This window comes from Mytilus californianus, unplaced genomic scaffold (genome assembly GCF_021869535.1).
Source record: "Mytilus californianus isolate M0D057914Y unplaced genomic scaffold, xbMytCali1.0.p SCAF_4, whole genome shotgun sequence".
Classification (NCBI taxonomy): domain Eukaryota; kingdom Metazoa; phylum Mollusca; class Bivalvia; order Mytilida; family Mytilidae; genus Mytilus; species Mytilus californianus.
This window is the reverse complement of record NW_026262690.1, coordinates 123,878,456-123,895,413: the sequence shown is the minus strand read 5'-3', so window position 1 is coordinate 123,895,413 and position 16,958 is coordinate 123,878,456. Positions and strand designations below refer to the sequence as shown.

The following is a 16,958-nucleotide window of genomic DNA, read 5'->3' as shown; positions in this document are numbered from 1 at the left end:
TTTTTCAGTTACCCTATACTTGCTTATTGCAGATTCACCAAATCTTTGTGAAGAAAATATGGACAACTTTCATACTAATTGGAGTATAACAACAGAAAGCACATTAGCTATCTTAGCCTGTACTGGTGAATACACGGGTAATGTTTCAAGATACTGCAGTAGCGATGGAAAGTGGGAGAAACCGAACTATAGCAATTGTATAAGTAAATCAATACAACATATAAAAGAACAGGTAAACCCTGAGTATACTCTGACAATATTTTTCCATGCATAATAAATTTTCGATATTTTCCCAAGCGGTAAAACATAGGTAAAGAACCACTAATGTTTGCCCCCTCAGAAAGCACATACAAGAATGAAATTCATATTCTAAACAAAATAACTACAATATTTGGGTTATTTTGATATCAAATGAAAGACAAAAGGACTTGAGGATCACTATATTTTTTAAAAATTTCATTTTAGTTATGTACATATTATATGAAATTATAACAGAAGGGCATATTTGATTTGTTGCTCAGATCAGAAGTACCTGTTTTATGTCCCACCTACGATAGTAGAGGGGCGTTATGTTTTACGGTCTGTGCGTTCGTTCGTTCGTCCGTCCGTCTGTCCCGCTTTATGTTAACGTTTTTGGTCAAGCTAGTTTTTGATGAACTTGAAGTCCAATCAACTTGCAACTTAGTACACATGTTCCCTATGATATGAACATTCTAATTTTTATGCCAAATTAGAGTTTTGACTCCAATTGCACGGTCCACTGAACACAGAAAATGATAGTGCGTGTGGGGCATACGTGTACTATGGACACTTGTTTACTAATGAAATCTGGGAACCAGTGCAATTAAAAGTATGTTGAATTTGGTTCAAAACAAATCAGAACATGAAATAGTTTTGACATGAAATGACTTTCATTTGGTTTGATCTAAAGACAAAATAATTAAGAATGCTTGAAATTGCAGAATATAACATAATAGGCAATGGGGCTTTTATTCATATCTATTCATAAACAATAATATATTAAACACTGACGGCAACAACGCAATTGACAAAACAACATACCTATATAACATAAGAGGTTTGTGATAACTGACAGGTACATAGGTACATATATAGTATCCGTGGTGTATGAAGGTCAAGCTTTACAAACAAAACTAGATATCAACCAAAGATGAAATCAATTGTGTGTCATAAAGGGGAATTTTAATAACGAAGCTTTCAATTAAAAAAAATCAATAAAATAAACCAAATATCTATCGGATACTGATTAAGGGTAGTATGGCAGACGGACTGACAGCTCCAAGCCATTGCCATGGAATAATTTGAACACCATTGTACTTTTTTTCAAAACTTGTTGTTATAATGATGCATAGCACTTTTTTTCTCAATTCACTATTTTCACATTTTTACTCTGTCTTATCAAGCGTTATTGTCCTTCATTTAACAATACTGTGAATTTTTGTCGTTTTTGTTCATCTAGAATATTTCTTAAGTTTTCAAGATCCAGGTAGATTGTAAATTGCCTAGTGCTGACGTTTGTAAAAAAGGATTTATGTTTACATTACGTCTTTTTATGTCGCTGGGTTGGTGCACATGCGTTTCTTTGAATAATACCCCATGTCTTGTTTTATATGAAATCATATCTTTTATTCCCTGGCAGTTCTGCGGTCGACGCACAACGTGTTTGCAATGTCTACCATTCCAACAACTTTGTGCCTATATACATGTATATTAAGTCGATATTTTGGTTTATAAGTGAATAATTTTGAGTTACATAGAGTTCGTGTTCTGTTATGATTCTATACTTTTAAAGGATTTACGTCTTTTAGTCATTTGCAGACCGCGAGGGTACTAGATTATAAAAAAAACACACTTATGATAAAGGATAAACAATATTGCTATTTTATCAAATTTAACATTCGTATTTCTTCGAACATCTTAATGCAAAGCCCGTCTAAACAAACAAAATGAAAACATTTTATAAAGTTTGAAAACAAATCATTTTAGACAGCTGAACTATCGTCGGGAGCCAGTGACTATAATAATGTGACGATTATCCTGAAAGATCTAGAAAACATAACAAGAAATAATAATGAATTACGGTCAGGTGATCTGTTCACGTCATCATCAATACTGAATGATATTGCCAAGTATGTTACGAACCACACAGACACACTTTCAGTTGATCAACTAGAGGTTAGTTACGTAGATCATACATTATCCAGACAAATTGTACACATGGAACAGTAAAGATACAAGATGCAAATGAAACTTTCATTTATTTTGACCAGAATCTTTCTAAATATAACGAATTGTGAATATTTGGAAATACATTCAAGAAAATGGCAGTGAACTGGCAAATTTATTACACAATGAAACTAAAGTACAGTCAATTCGGTGCACACATATTAAAAAAGAAAGATATTTGTAAATAAAATTAAACATGAATCTACTCAGGACTTAACGCATAAAAACTTTCCACAAAGCCAAGTAAAACATGTAAAAAGCATACAAAACTTAACTGTCTAATGTTAGTGTAAGGAAATTTATATGATTAAATATATGAATATGATAATTTTCTTTGCAAATTTTGTATCTACAAGTTTTAGGATCTTGCATTGAATAATTATCTATCTTAATGAACTATCAAATTAAAATTCTACGTACAATGTACCATTAAATAAATTATCTAGTGTTACGGTATACAATTAACTACCATTCACAACAAAAAATATTATTTACTTTAAACAATCATAATTTAGTAACCAATATATTTTGTTATTAGACAGAACACTATTGGATGACAACTTCGGAGGGAAGAACATAAACATTAATATATTAGAAGAAAACCTAAGTCTGATATATACTCTTTCATGTGTTTGAAATAAAATTTTCTATTCATGATTTTGATGTTGTTGAATCCCACATAATAATTAAAGTTAATGTTAAAGAAAATAGACAATAAAGACAACAACTTAAATTGATAATGATTGATTTGAGATAATGACTTCTTCAAATCTATGCATTACACTTTGTTTATTTAAACATGTTTATATTTATCTAAAGTTGTCCAACTTTAATAACATAGTAGTGACCAATGCCTATAAATATCTATCAAATAAGAATTATTTATCTTTCAGATTTTTGCCTCGCTATGCAACAATTTACTAGATGAAAGAAACCGTCAGCCATGGGAAGAACTTATCGACGAGGTTGATATTTTATAATTTTAATTACTTTCTTTTAAAGCTTGTAAAAATACAAAGGAAAGCGCCTTTTGTGTCAATTTTCTAAATTGTAAATGTTTATAATTTTAGGTTATGATAAAAAACTCAGCTTGCACGATCGGGATTCTTTAATGTCTACTGTCAGTTACAAATGTACTTTTCCAATCCTATTTTACAACATGGAAATACTTGATAAATATGTGCATTCGAGTAATTTTCTGGATTTACCTTCATCTGGAACGCTCAAACCAAAGTATTGAAAACCAAGTATGTTCAAATGTTGACTACTTAATGAGCTTTATGAATACTTCCCTTAGAGAGTTAGAATCTTAGTTCCTAAATAATGTTTAGTTTAAATTTCTCAAAGGACAATCGAGGAAAAGTATATTCTAAATTTGTTTCTCATCTGAATTTTCTTGTTTTAACATACCATCTATTGACATCTCAATTGAGCAGTATGTATAATTTTTATTGATATAAAATGATCGAAGATTCGAATAATCTGAAAAAAGAGTATGCCTAATGTGTTGTAGACAACTTAGCATATTTTTACTAGTGGCATTGAGATAAATGATGCATATTTATTTATAGATATCTAATTAATATTCACTAGGGTTCAGGCGGTGTAACTTCACTTGTGAATGCAGTTACAGGGTTTAATGATGCATTTAATGATGTTATTGACAGTAATTTCTCCCTGGTCGCTGTAAAGGAAAATGTTGGTACGTTTTTAAACTATGTTGACTTATGTGCTGTTTTTTTTTTATTTGAATGTTTTAATTGCTTGTGTTAATTTAAGTATAAATGCCTTTCTGTGAAGTTTAACCTGGTAAGTTTAAAGCGAAGAAAACTGGAATGGCATGTTACACTATTGAAAGAAGATGTACACATCATTTCACATTAAAATACTTACATGTATTACTTATTCAAACGTAAGTATTCTTTTAATAATTACTTTTCTTCTGATATTTTATCTTTCTGATAGCTTGCAATCATGTGCTGTCGATTTTGCATTTCAATTTGTTAAGTGTTTGTGTTAATGCTAGTATACATGCATTTCTGTGAAATTTAACCTGGTAAACTTGAAGTGAGGAAAGATGGAATGGCAATTTACACTATTAATGAAAGATGGAAAAATCATTTTACATTCAAATATTTAAATGTAATGCTTATTCTCGACGAAGGTGTCAATTCAATTAGAGTTTTTCTCTTTTACTCCAATCTTGACATGAAGAACATGCTGTACATAAAATAAGCATAAAAACCTTTAATAATACAGATAACATTGTTTGGAGCGTAAGGAGGATAAAAGACAGAAGGAGAACAACCAGGATGCATTTTTTTCATTGATATTTAATCAATAGATGTTACTCTCAAATATAAAAGTGTTCTTTTACTTACATCTTCTGAAACATGACAGCAGAAAAATAACAGTGGTAAATGCTGTCCACAAAACAGTTGTAATACAATTGTTGTAGTAGATATAAATCAGAAACAGTTTTTGTCTGAAGAAAAAATGTTTGTATTTGCAAATCCAGGCGACAGACAACATGAACGATAACATATAATATCTTATGATTTACATATTTGTTGTTTGACAGAACAGCAAACCATGCATGATCCATTAAAAATTCGGAAATTGATGTTTTATTATTAGAAAGAAATCCTTTAAATTAAAGAATTGCATATTCATTAAACATAAATTGTCCTCAAGAAGACAACAACTACAGCTGTATTATTTTGTGTATTGATTCTAATAACCATTTGTTTAAATTGTCAATGTTAAGTGTAAAGACCACAACAGACCCAAAACAGCCCAAACAAACTAAACAAGTAGAAAACTACCATGAACAGTTGTCTAAATGATTGGCATATCTGTATATTGTTTTATATATCTGTTTCGTTTTTAATAAAAGCCATGGATTAGTTATTCAAAGTTTATTTCAGTAATGGAAGTAGGGAAGGCTAGTTCGGATGAGATAACTGTTCCTGATCGCTTGAAAACATCCGACTCGTGGATATCAGATTCAGGAACGGAAATTAAACTGAAACTGAAACAGAACATATGTGGCGGTAAATAAATAATACTTTTTCAAAAAGCAACACACCGGTATCAGGAATAACTTTCATCTCTTACACACAAGATCAAACATTTTGGATGCAAACCTTTAAAAATGTTTGAAAGTTGAAAAATAGTTAACTCCTCATGTGGAGCAATTTCTGGCTACCCTTCCAGAGCACATGAGATCATCCCTGGTTTTATTGGGATTCGTTTGCTCAGTCTTTAGTTTCAATGCTGTATTTTGTGTACTGGTGTTTCTCTCTTGGTCCTTTTTTGTTTTTTGCCATGTTATTGTCAGATTGGTTTAGACTTTTTGAATTTCAACATCCTGTTGGTATATTTTGCCTTTTATTTTAACACCGTACATGTTCAATTGAAAGTCAACATGTACAACCATTCAACGCTGTTTTCATAGGGCATTTTGAAAGACATTTCTTATTTTCATTTTTGTTCCTAGCTTATTTCGAATTATGAAAGAATGTACATTTATATTTTTGATTGACAATTAAACTGATGATACTATTGAAACATAATCAATCTATAGTATTGTATCATTAAGACTCAAATTATGAGGATTTATGTAAGATTGTACGATGTAACCCTTGATGAGTATCATATAAATTGAAGCGTCCGTGAATAATAGGATATATAAACTCATATTAGATACCAGGATCAAAATTTTGTACGCCGTCTGAGGTTTTCGTCTGCATTTGAAATAAAAAGCAATTAGAAAAGGAACTACAATATTTATTCAAGTTAACTAAATTTTCATTAATCAAGTTCTTTCCTTTAATGGTGTCTGCAAAATTCGCGATTCTTTTCTTTTATCTATTGACACAATCATGTGGACTAAAAATTTGAAACACAATTAAGATTTTTGTATAAGAAGGAAATAAAATGAAATACAGCCTGACAGCCTGACACGCTCTTCAATTATACAGCGGTGCGTAATCGTACCAGCAGATCGTAAATAAGTAATACGGGATCTAACAATTAAATAGAACAGCTGTTATCTTTAAAGGTAGACAAACAACTTCATATTATCTACCATCCCAAAAGTTGTATGTACAGTGTTCTCAAAACACAAAACAAAACAAGAAAAAAACAACCGCAAATAACAACACACAAAAAATAAACGGTGCTAGTTATTTTCGTTCACAATACTTGTATTAACAAGAAAACATCTTTATAGGATTTGCTCGTGTTGTCAATATGGGAAATGTGTTGAATTCCAAATTATAAACTAATGTTTGAGTTAAAAAAAAAGGATAGTAAAACCCGTCTAGTCAACATTGTCATCGCATGTTACAACTTTTTTCATTAATTAAAAAAGAAATTGAACTTTATTAGCAGCATTTTGCATGAATCACGAGTTACTAGTTAGTTTCTAGTTTTGCTTGATATTATTTTGGTATGTTTTCACTTTGTCATTTCCTATAACATGATAACAGAAGACGTAGAATTTACTTCGGAACTACAATACATATCAAAGTCAAATATCTTTCTAATTTAACTGACATGTAGATCTCGTTGAAGTGGTTGCTTTTATTGAAATAACTCGTGAGTTTAAACATACAACTATGTAATTTGTATTTGCACTTAGTCCGCGACACCTACGTAATATCATAGTACTAGAAGAATACTTCCGGATAGAGTGAAATTTCCTTATATTAATTAAATATCAAAGTTCACCTAATATGACAATAATAAATCCGTGTGTCGGTGTAAAACATAAATGGTTTCTATTTATATCATGTTTTCGTTTTATCGTCCCGAATATCCATGCTTTGCGTCACATTCTTGGGAGCCATTAATCTGTCAATCATTCTTTGATTGGCTATTTAGGAAACAATTATGATGAAGAATATGCTTGGTTGTTAAGTCCTAAATTAATTAAAACGATAAAAAAAAACAAAAAAAAAAAACATTATAAACTTTTTTTTTTAAGGTTTAACGGGATATAGTAGCACATTTTATAGAAATGTTTCAAGGTTATTTCCGGAGTATCTAGTACTAAATGGGTGAGTTTAAGTGTTATTTGTAGATGTTCTGATCAAGTGAATTAAAATAACTCTCCTTTTTTCCTCTCTTTTCATTTTATCAGATAGAAAGTTAACCAAAAAACCGAAGACGTATTCTTGTATAATTAAGACAACTACCACTTATTGATACAAACAAGTTGAAGACTGAGTGATGACCTCTAGATTTTTAATTCGTTGATGTTCTCCTTCGTGCATGTACCCGGCATCTTTATTTTCTTACTCATATGTTTATACTTTTATAGTTGTTTTCCATTCGTTCCCTTGGTTGTTATAGTCGAGCGTATGATTTTGTAACATTTTGAATTGACCTTAAAAAAATGAAAACAACACGTTATAAATTCTCATGCGTCCGAAGCGCTTTTCTGGATTTACCTTCACCAGGAACGCTCAATGCCGAATATTTGAAAGCCAAGGATATATAAGGACCCAAAACGTTGAAGAGCAATAAACCAAAAAGGACCTAAAAAAATAGCCAAATCCATCTAAGGCCAACTTTGCCTGAGAGAGTTTCTGTATAATTTCAAAATTTATAAACGGGCAATTTTAAACAGTTTGCTATAAATCATGTCAGTACCGAAGTACTGACTACTGAGTTGATTATACCCTCGGGGAATGATATGCCTCTACCAGAGGTATCGACTCAGTGCTGTAAAAAAATGAAAACAGCACGTTATAAATTTCATGTGTCCGAGGCGCTTTTCTGGATTTACCTTCATCAGGAACGCTTAAAGTTCAATATTTGTGTTGATACTTGCGAGTACAGCCCTTGGATGGTGTAAACTTCCCAAAATAACGTGTATGGTGTAATGGTGTATGGCATATGGTGCAATGGTAGAAGGTGTATGGTGCTATGGTGTATGGTGTAAGGGGAATGGTGTAATGGTGTATGAGGAATGGTGTGATTGTGTAACGTGCGATCGGGAATGGTGTGAATGAATGGTGTACGACATTTCATTGGTTGAAACCGAAGTTCATTTTATTTTAATTTTTCGGATTGTAAACATAAACAATAATAATAATCCTATTGTTCTTTTTTCCCAGTAAAGCAAATTACTTTACTCGTTAGACTCTATGTCATATATATTTAATATACACATATTAAAAAATCTTTTTTTTTCATATTCTTATTTACATTAAACAATGGCTTTAAAATTACACACTTGTGATCACATGCAGTTATCATAAAAGAAAGGATTTTATTTAAACTAGAAGGCGGATAGAAAGGTTATCCACGCATCGGAACAGTATTTTTATATCACGGGTTATCAACATCATTTTTAAAGTTGCTTCGTTCCTCCCACTTTTGACAGTCTCTTTATAATATCTTATCGTCATTCACCTATGTTTGCCTTGGATTTACGATTCTGTTTTCCAAAAAAATGTTCAAAGGAAAATTGTACAGTGTTATTGCACATAAGGTGTTGTATAATTATGAACAATCTCGTCAATTTCGTTAGATTTGTCTTTACGGATTATAAATGATATCTTGAACGTCCGAAAAAATATACTTATGTGAAACGGAATGAAATATTTGCCACTTGATATTTAACCACCAACAAAATCAACCAACCGACATAATATACTAACAGTATACTTTTCCTAGAAGAGAACTTCTCATACTTTTCATTATAAAGTACAAATGAAATCTGTCATGTCAGTCACACTGTTGGATGATGAGGTGGAATAGTTTTATTATACAAACTATCCTGAACTACTGAGTTTAAATCATCACACCTCAGCAAGCACGACAAATTTATGCGCAGACCAACCCATCACACAATAGCCCAAAAGGAATCTGTGATGTACCCGTCCATATTCAGAAGTCATGGAAGTGGGAAATACAGATACTGATACTGACTTTAGTGACAGTTTTATATAACGAATACAGAGATGAAATGCTGGCAATCTAAATTAAAGCAGACAAGATTTTGTTATCATTGTATTGCAATGTTGCTGTCATTTGTATTATACAATCCATCCTGACATCAAAATATTGCTGATTTACTATGCAGCTGCCGCTATATAGATTTACATAATAAAGTGCAAATATGGTCAGTTTTGTTTGATACTTTAAAATAGTTTTGTTATACGAGTCAGCCTGAGGTATCAAAACTACTGAAATTTTCTTGCGAGACAATATTTTTAATAAAAAGAGGACATGCTGGCTTTCTAGATTGATGGGGACAAATTTTTGTTGTCATTGTATTGCAATGTTGCTGTCATTTGTATTATACAATCCATCCTTACATCAAAATATTGCTGATTTACTTTGCGGCTATATGCTGATTTACTATGCGGCTATATAGATTTACATACATGACATAATAAAGTGCTAATATGATCAGTTTTGGCTGATGCTTTAAAATAATTTTGTTATACAAGTCAGCCTGAGGTATCAAAACTACTAAAATTTTCATGCGAGACAATATTTGAATAAAAAGAGGACATGCTGGCTATCTACATGTAGATTGATGGGGACAAATTTTTGTTGTCATTGTGTTGCAATGTTGCTGTCATTTAATTTGTATAATGCAATCCATTCTGACATCAAAATATTGTTGTTTACTATGCGGCTATATAGATTTACATAATAAAGTGCAAATATGGTCAGTTTTGGTTGATTCGTTTAAATAATTTTGTTATACGAGTCAGCCTGAGGTATCAAAACTACTGAAATTTTGTTGCAAGACAATATTTTGAATAAAAAGAGGACATGCTGGCTATCTAGATTGATGGGAACAAATTGTTGTTGTCATTGTATTGCAATGTTGCTGTCATTTGTATTATACAATCCATCCTGACATCAAAATATTGCTGATTTACTATGTGGCTATATAGATATTGCTGATTTACTATGTGGCTATATAGATATACATAATAATGTGCAAATATGGTCAGTTTTTGTTGATGCGTTTAAATAATTTTGTTATACTAGTCAGCCTTAGGTATTAAAATTACTGAAATTTTGTTGCGAGACAATATTTTGAATAAAGAGAGGACATGCTGGCAATCTAAATTGATGGGGATATATTTTCTTGTCATTGTGTTGCAATGTTGCTGTCATTTGTATTATACAATCCATTCTGACAATAAAATATAGCTGCTTTACTATGTGGCTATATAGATATACATAATATTAAAAGTGCAAATATGGTCAGTTTTGGTTGATGTTTTAAAATAATTTTGTTATACAAGTCAGCCTGAAGTATCAAAACTACTGAAATTTTCTTAAGAGACAATATTTTGAATAAAAAGAGGCCATGCTGGCTATCTAGATTGATGGGGACAAATTTTTGTTGTCATTGTATTGCAATGTTGCTGTCATTTGTATTATACAATCTATCCTGACATCAAAATATTGCTGATTTACTATGTGGCTATATAGATTTACATAATAAAGTGCAAATATGGTCAGTTTTGGTTGATACTTTAAAATAGTTTTGTTATATGAGTCAGCCTGAGGTATCAAAACTACTGAAATTTTCTTGCGAGACAATATTTTGAATAAAAAGAGGACATGCTGGCAATCTAGATTGATGGAGACAAATTTTTGTTGTCATTGTGTTGCAATGTTGCTGTCATTTGTATTATGCAATCCATTCTGACAACAAAATATTGCTGATTTACTATGCGGCTATATAGATTTACATAATAAAGTGCAAATATGGTCAGTTTTGGTTGATACTTTAAAATAGTTTTGTTATATGAGTCAGCCTGAGGTATCAAAACTACTGAAATTTTCTTGCGAGACAATATTTTGAATAAAAAGAGGCCATGCTGGCTATCTAGATTGATGGGGACAAATTTTCGTTGTCATTGTATTGCAATGTTGCTGTCATTTGTATTATACAATCTATCCTGACATCAAAATATTGCTGATTTACTATGCGGCTATATAGATTTACATAACAAAGTGCAAATATGGTCAGTTTTGGTTGATACTTTAAAATAGTTTTGTTATATGAGTAAGCCTGAGGTATCAAAACTACTGAAATTTTGTTGCGTGACAATATTTTGAATAAAAAGAGGACATGCTGGCTATCTAGATTGATGGGAATAAATTTTTGTTGTCATTGTATTGCAATGTTGCTGTCATTTGTATTATACAAGCCATCCTGACATCAAAATATTGCTGATTTACTATGTGGCTATATAGATATACAAAATAATGTGCAAATATGGTCAGTTTTTGTTGATGCGTTTCAATAATTTTGTTATACTAGTCAGCCTTAGGTATCAAAATTACTGAAATTTTGTTGCGAGACAATATTTTGAATAAAAAGAGGACATGCTGGCAATCTTAATTGATGGGGATAATTTTTGATGTCATTGTGTTGCAATGTTGCTGTCATTTGTATTATACAATCCATTCTGACAATAAAATATAGCTGCTTTACTATGTGGCTATATAGATATACATAAAATTAAAAGTGCAAATATGGTCAGTTTTGGTTGATGCTGTAAAATAATTTTGTTATACAAGTCAGCCTGAGGTATCAAAACTACTGAAATTTTCTTACGAGACGATATTTTGAATAAAAAGAGGACATGCTGGCTATCTAGATTGATGGGGACAAATTTTTGTTGTCATTGTATTGCAATGTTGCTGTCATTTGTATTATACAATCCATCCTGACATCAAAATATTGCTGATTTACTATGCGGCTATATAGATTTACATAATAAAGTGAAAATATGGTCAGTTTTGGTTGATACTTTAAAATAGTTTTGTTATATGAGTCAGCCTGAGGTATCAAAACTACTGAAATTTTCTTGTGACACAATATTTTGAATAAAAAGAGGACATGCTGGCTATCTAGATTGATGGGGACAAATTTTTGTTGTCATTGTGTTGCAATGTTGCTGTCATTTGTATAATGCAATCCATTCTGACAACAAAATATTGCTGATTTACTATGCGGCTATATAGATTTCATAATAATAAAATGCAAATATGGTCAGTTTTGGTTGATTCGTTTAAATAATTTTGTTATACGAGTCAGCCTGAGGTATCAAAACTACTGAAATTTTGTTGCGTGACAATATTTTGAATAAAAAGAGGACATGCTGGCTATCTAGATTGATGGGAATATATTTTTGTTGTCATTGTATTGCAATGTTGCTGTCATTTGTATTATACAATCCATCCTGACATCAAAATATTGCTGATTTACTATGTGGCTATATAGATATACATAATAATGTGCAAATATGGTCAGTTTTTGTTGATGCGTTTAAATAATTTTGTTATACTAGTCAGCCTTAGGTATCAAAATTACTGAAATTTTGTTGCGAGACAATATTTTGAATAAAAAGAGGACATGCTGGCAATCTTAATTGATGGGGATAATTTTTGTTGTCATTGTGTTGCAATGTTGCTGTCATTTGTATAATGCAACCCATTCTGACAATAAAATATAGCTGCTTTTCTATGTGGCTATATAGATATACATAATATTAAAAGTGCAAATATGGTCAGTTTTGGTTGATGCTTTAAAATAATTTTGTTATACAAGTCAGCCTGAAGTATCAAAACTACTGAAATTTTCTTACGAGACAATATTTTGAATAAAAAGAGGACATGCTGGCTATCTAGATTGATGGGGACAAATTTTTGTTGCCATTATATTGCAATGTTGCTGTCATTTGTATTATACAATCCATCCTGACATCAAAATATTGCTGATTTACTATGCAGCTATATAGATATACATAATAAAGTGCAAATATGGTCAGTTTTTGTTGATGTGTTTAAATAATTTTGTTATACTAGTCAGCCTTAGGTATCAAAATTACTGAAAAATTGTTGCGAGACCATATTTTAATTAAAAAGAGGACATGCTGGCTATCTAAATTGATGGGTATATTTTTTGTCGTCATTATGTTGCAATGTTGCTGTCATTTGTATTATACAATCCATTCTGACATCAAAATATTGCTGATTTACTATGCGGCTATATAGATTTACATGATAAAGTGCAAATATGGTCAGTTTTGGTTGATGCTTTAAAATAATTTTGTTATACGAGTCAGCCTGAGGTATCAAAACTACTGAAATTTTCTTGCGAGACAATATTTTGAATAAAAGAGGTCATGCTGGCTATCTAGATTGATCAGGACAAATTTTTGTTGTCATTGTATTGCACTGTTGCTGTCATTTGTGTTATACAATCCATCCTGACAACAAGATATTGCTGATTTACTATGTGGCTTTATAGATATACATAATAAAGTGCAAATATGGTCAGTTTTTGTTGATGCGTTAAAATAATTTTGTTATACGAGTCAACCTGAGGTATCAAAACTACTGAAATTTTGTTGCGAGACAATATATTGAATAAAAAGAGGACATGCTGGCAATCTAGATTGATGGGGACAAATTTTTGTCATTGTACATGTTGTTTTGCAATGTTGCTGTCATTTGTATTATACAATCCACCCTGACATCAAAATATTGCTGATTTACTATGCGGCTATATAGATCTATATAATAAAGTGAAAATATTATGGTCAGTTTTGGTTGATGAGTTAAATAATTTTGTTATACGAGTTAGCCTGAGGTATCAAAATTACTGAAATTATGTAGCGAGACAATATTTTTAATAAAAGGAGGGCAAAAATATTTCCAAATTTTTTAACCCTATATAAATTAACAGATTGACACACTCCCCATTTCCATTCTCAATTTTGTAATTATAAGTTCAAATATGGTCAGTTTTGGTTGATGCTTAAAATAATTTTGTTGTACATGTTGTACATGTACCAGTCATCCTGAAGTATTCATTTTTGGCATTGTTTGTCGATTTTATCTGAAAACCAAGTTTATAAGATTTACGATACATGTTTAAACCGATAATAATAGCATTGTAACCAATATCGTTTTTAATTTATAGATAGGCAGATCGCGGATAAATTTGCATTACAAGCAAAGTTTTATGCGTACTTTATTTACAAATACATGTATATATATTTAATCTGTATTGTTTATATAACCATCATAGGCATGACCACGGAGATTTTAATTTTATACATTAATTTACAATATTGTGATCAAAATTCGTTTTTTAAATCAAATAAATGATTTTGTAGTCGCACGCTTTCTTTGAAATTTAATTGCATTATGGGTAATTTCGGATCGTGTAGATAGAATGGGGAATGGTGTATGGTGTAATGTGTAAGGTGTATGGTGCAAAGGTGTAACGTGTATGGTGTAATGGCACAAGGTGTATGGTGTAATGGTGTATGGTGAATGGTGTAATGGTGTATGGTGTGAGTGGGAAGTTTACACCATCCAAGGACTGTAATGTCATTTGCCTTTTTTTACAATGTGAAATTACCTTTGTTACCAGTTTTATATCGTGCATATTTAAAAACAATTAGCTTTACTCCGATCTTATTTTACTACGATTGTCAGCTTTCCTTCCTATATTCTGTGGTTCTCGACGAGCTATTCGGCTTCCTTTAAAAACACTGGCCGCTATGATATATAAAAATTTGCTGATAATGACATTAAACAATCAATAAATCAACACGCTTATTTAATTTGCTTGATATATTCGAATTATAATTTAGATTATTTTATTTACAGGAAAATAGAGTCATTTAATGGTAGTTATGATGTTAATTCTATCATAGCTGATTTTACGATCCATGGAACGTCTTGTTCGGATTATTCCTTAATTATAAGATTCGATCACCTTTTGGTAAGTATTGTTGTATTTTAATGATTTATAAGTATTGTTCTGTCACTGTACATTTTATCTATTGTTTTACTAAACTGTCTTATTGCATCAAGTTTTTGCATAGATGGTTACTAGTCAAACTTTAGTTTCCTTGCATTTTCATAAACAAGTTATAATGTCTATATCATAAATGCCTTACATATACAGAAATGATTGCTGTAGAAACGACCTTTTAAAGAAATCATCAGTTTGTTTCGATTTTTATTCCTTTTATTATTTTGATCATATTTTTTGGAAGATACAATGATTTTTTTATTAATAATTCAAAGTCTTCTTGGGCGAGTCAAACCGTTAAAACCTGCAGGCAACACAATAATGATAACATATAACTATGAAACACCTTTCTAGCTATTTTTCCGAACTTAAAACTCCCTAAGATAGGTTGTTGTTTATGCAAAATCTAATAACATGACAAATATGCAAAAGAAACAAGACGATGGCATTGCTAAAATGTTAAGAATAAAAATGTTCTTTTTATATTCTTTTAATAAGGGAAAGTACACTAGACCATTTTGTGGACATTGGGATTTCAATGCTACGTAAGTATTAAAGTCTTAAAAAAAGGAAGGACATTTGTAATGATGGCCAATGAGACTACTTCCTACCAGAAACCATATGATGAGATGTAAGCTATAACAATGATCAAAGCACATACGGTATAGTACACTATAACATGCATCACACATCGAGAACCAATATACCTTCTGTTCAAATAATAAACGAAAAACAACTATGGAGTAGAAACAAACGGATACGGTATAGTAAACTATAAGATGCCATGAGACGAAAAAACGAGAATCAATATACTTTCTGCTTAAGTGATAAACGAAAAACAACTATGGAGGAGAAACAAACGGATGTGGTTAAGTAATGTTCACTCAAGCCTCCTCTAAACTTGAACAATGGTGTAAAACAAATTGTGTCTTATATAAGAAATGGGATTTCGTCCAAATTTATTACTTAAACAAAAATACAGAATTTGCGATATGTGTTTTATTTCATAGGAATACTAGAAATGGAGCGTGGTCGTCCTTTGGTTCACGAGTTGTTGATGCTGCTGACTCTTACACGATATGTGAATATAATCACACAACTAATTTTGCCATATTGATGAGCCCAGGAAAGACAGTATGTTAATTACCTCTGCTAAATTATTTATCAAAGTTTTAAATTAAGACATCACATAAATATGTATACATCTGTCGATTTTTTAAATTGTACGATATTCATAATACCACACATAAACTTTCATCGTCGACATGTGTCCTTGACAAACATACCTCATTCTGAAAAGTAAGCAATGCAAGTCAAGCACCTACAACTGTTGTAACATCTATTTGGACATCACAGATTTGTCTTTTTTATAAGAGTTATTGATATTTTTTTGATTTTTGCGTTTGACGTTTTCTCACATATCCGTATACCTGCATTTACAATGATTACACCTTGAGTTTAACAAATTGCTATATATTTCTCAAATCATGTATCAGATATCTTTATTGTATTTTTAAAAAGTACATTGATATTACTCTTACTATATGTTCTTTCTTAGTATTTGATGTTTTGCGATATGAAAGACAAGTAGTGATGACAAATAGAATATATTGTGTTTTGAAGTGAAGTGATTTTTGGATTATTTGCATGTGTACACATGTTTAAATTAAATTTAGTTTCTGCAGTGAGCACTTCTCATACCATTCGTATAGGGAGTTACTAATTTTGTTCTTGATAAGTTCTAACTTTGTCTGAATTAATCTGTTGTACCGACGCTAGAGGAACACTCTATATTTCTGATTTCCAATTTCCGAGGATCTTAAACGCAATCTTGCAATACATTTTTTTATGGTATATGGTGTATCAGTAATCTGTTGACATTATTTCTATT

At 31.0% G+C, this 16,958-nt stretch overlaps 1 protein-coding gene across 1 annotated transcript in view; it reads left to right on the top strand.

The window, feature by feature from the left end:
* Positions 1-16,958, top strand: part of LOC127739313 (adhesion G protein-coupled receptor E1-like) — a 131,970-nt gene that overhangs the window by 98,647 nt on the left and 16,365 nt on the right. The window contains exons 23-31 of the mRNA XM_052250983.1: positions 33-232; positions 2,008-2,196; positions 3,141-3,212; positions 3,841-3,949; positions 5,175-5,300; positions 7,238-7,310; positions 14,920-15,034; positions 15,566-15,612; positions 16,078-16,201. Coding sequence (XP_052106943.1) covers positions 33-232; positions 2,008-2,196; positions 3,141-3,212; positions 3,841-3,949; positions 5,175-5,300; positions 7,238-7,310; positions 14,920-15,034; positions 15,566-15,612; positions 16,078-16,201 — 1,055 coding nt within the window. The remainder of the gene's footprint in view (positions 1-32; positions 233-2,007; positions 2,197-3,140; positions 3,213-3,840; positions 3,950-5,174; positions 5,301-7,237; positions 7,311-14,919; positions 15,035-15,565; positions 15,613-16,077; positions 16,202-16,958) is intronic.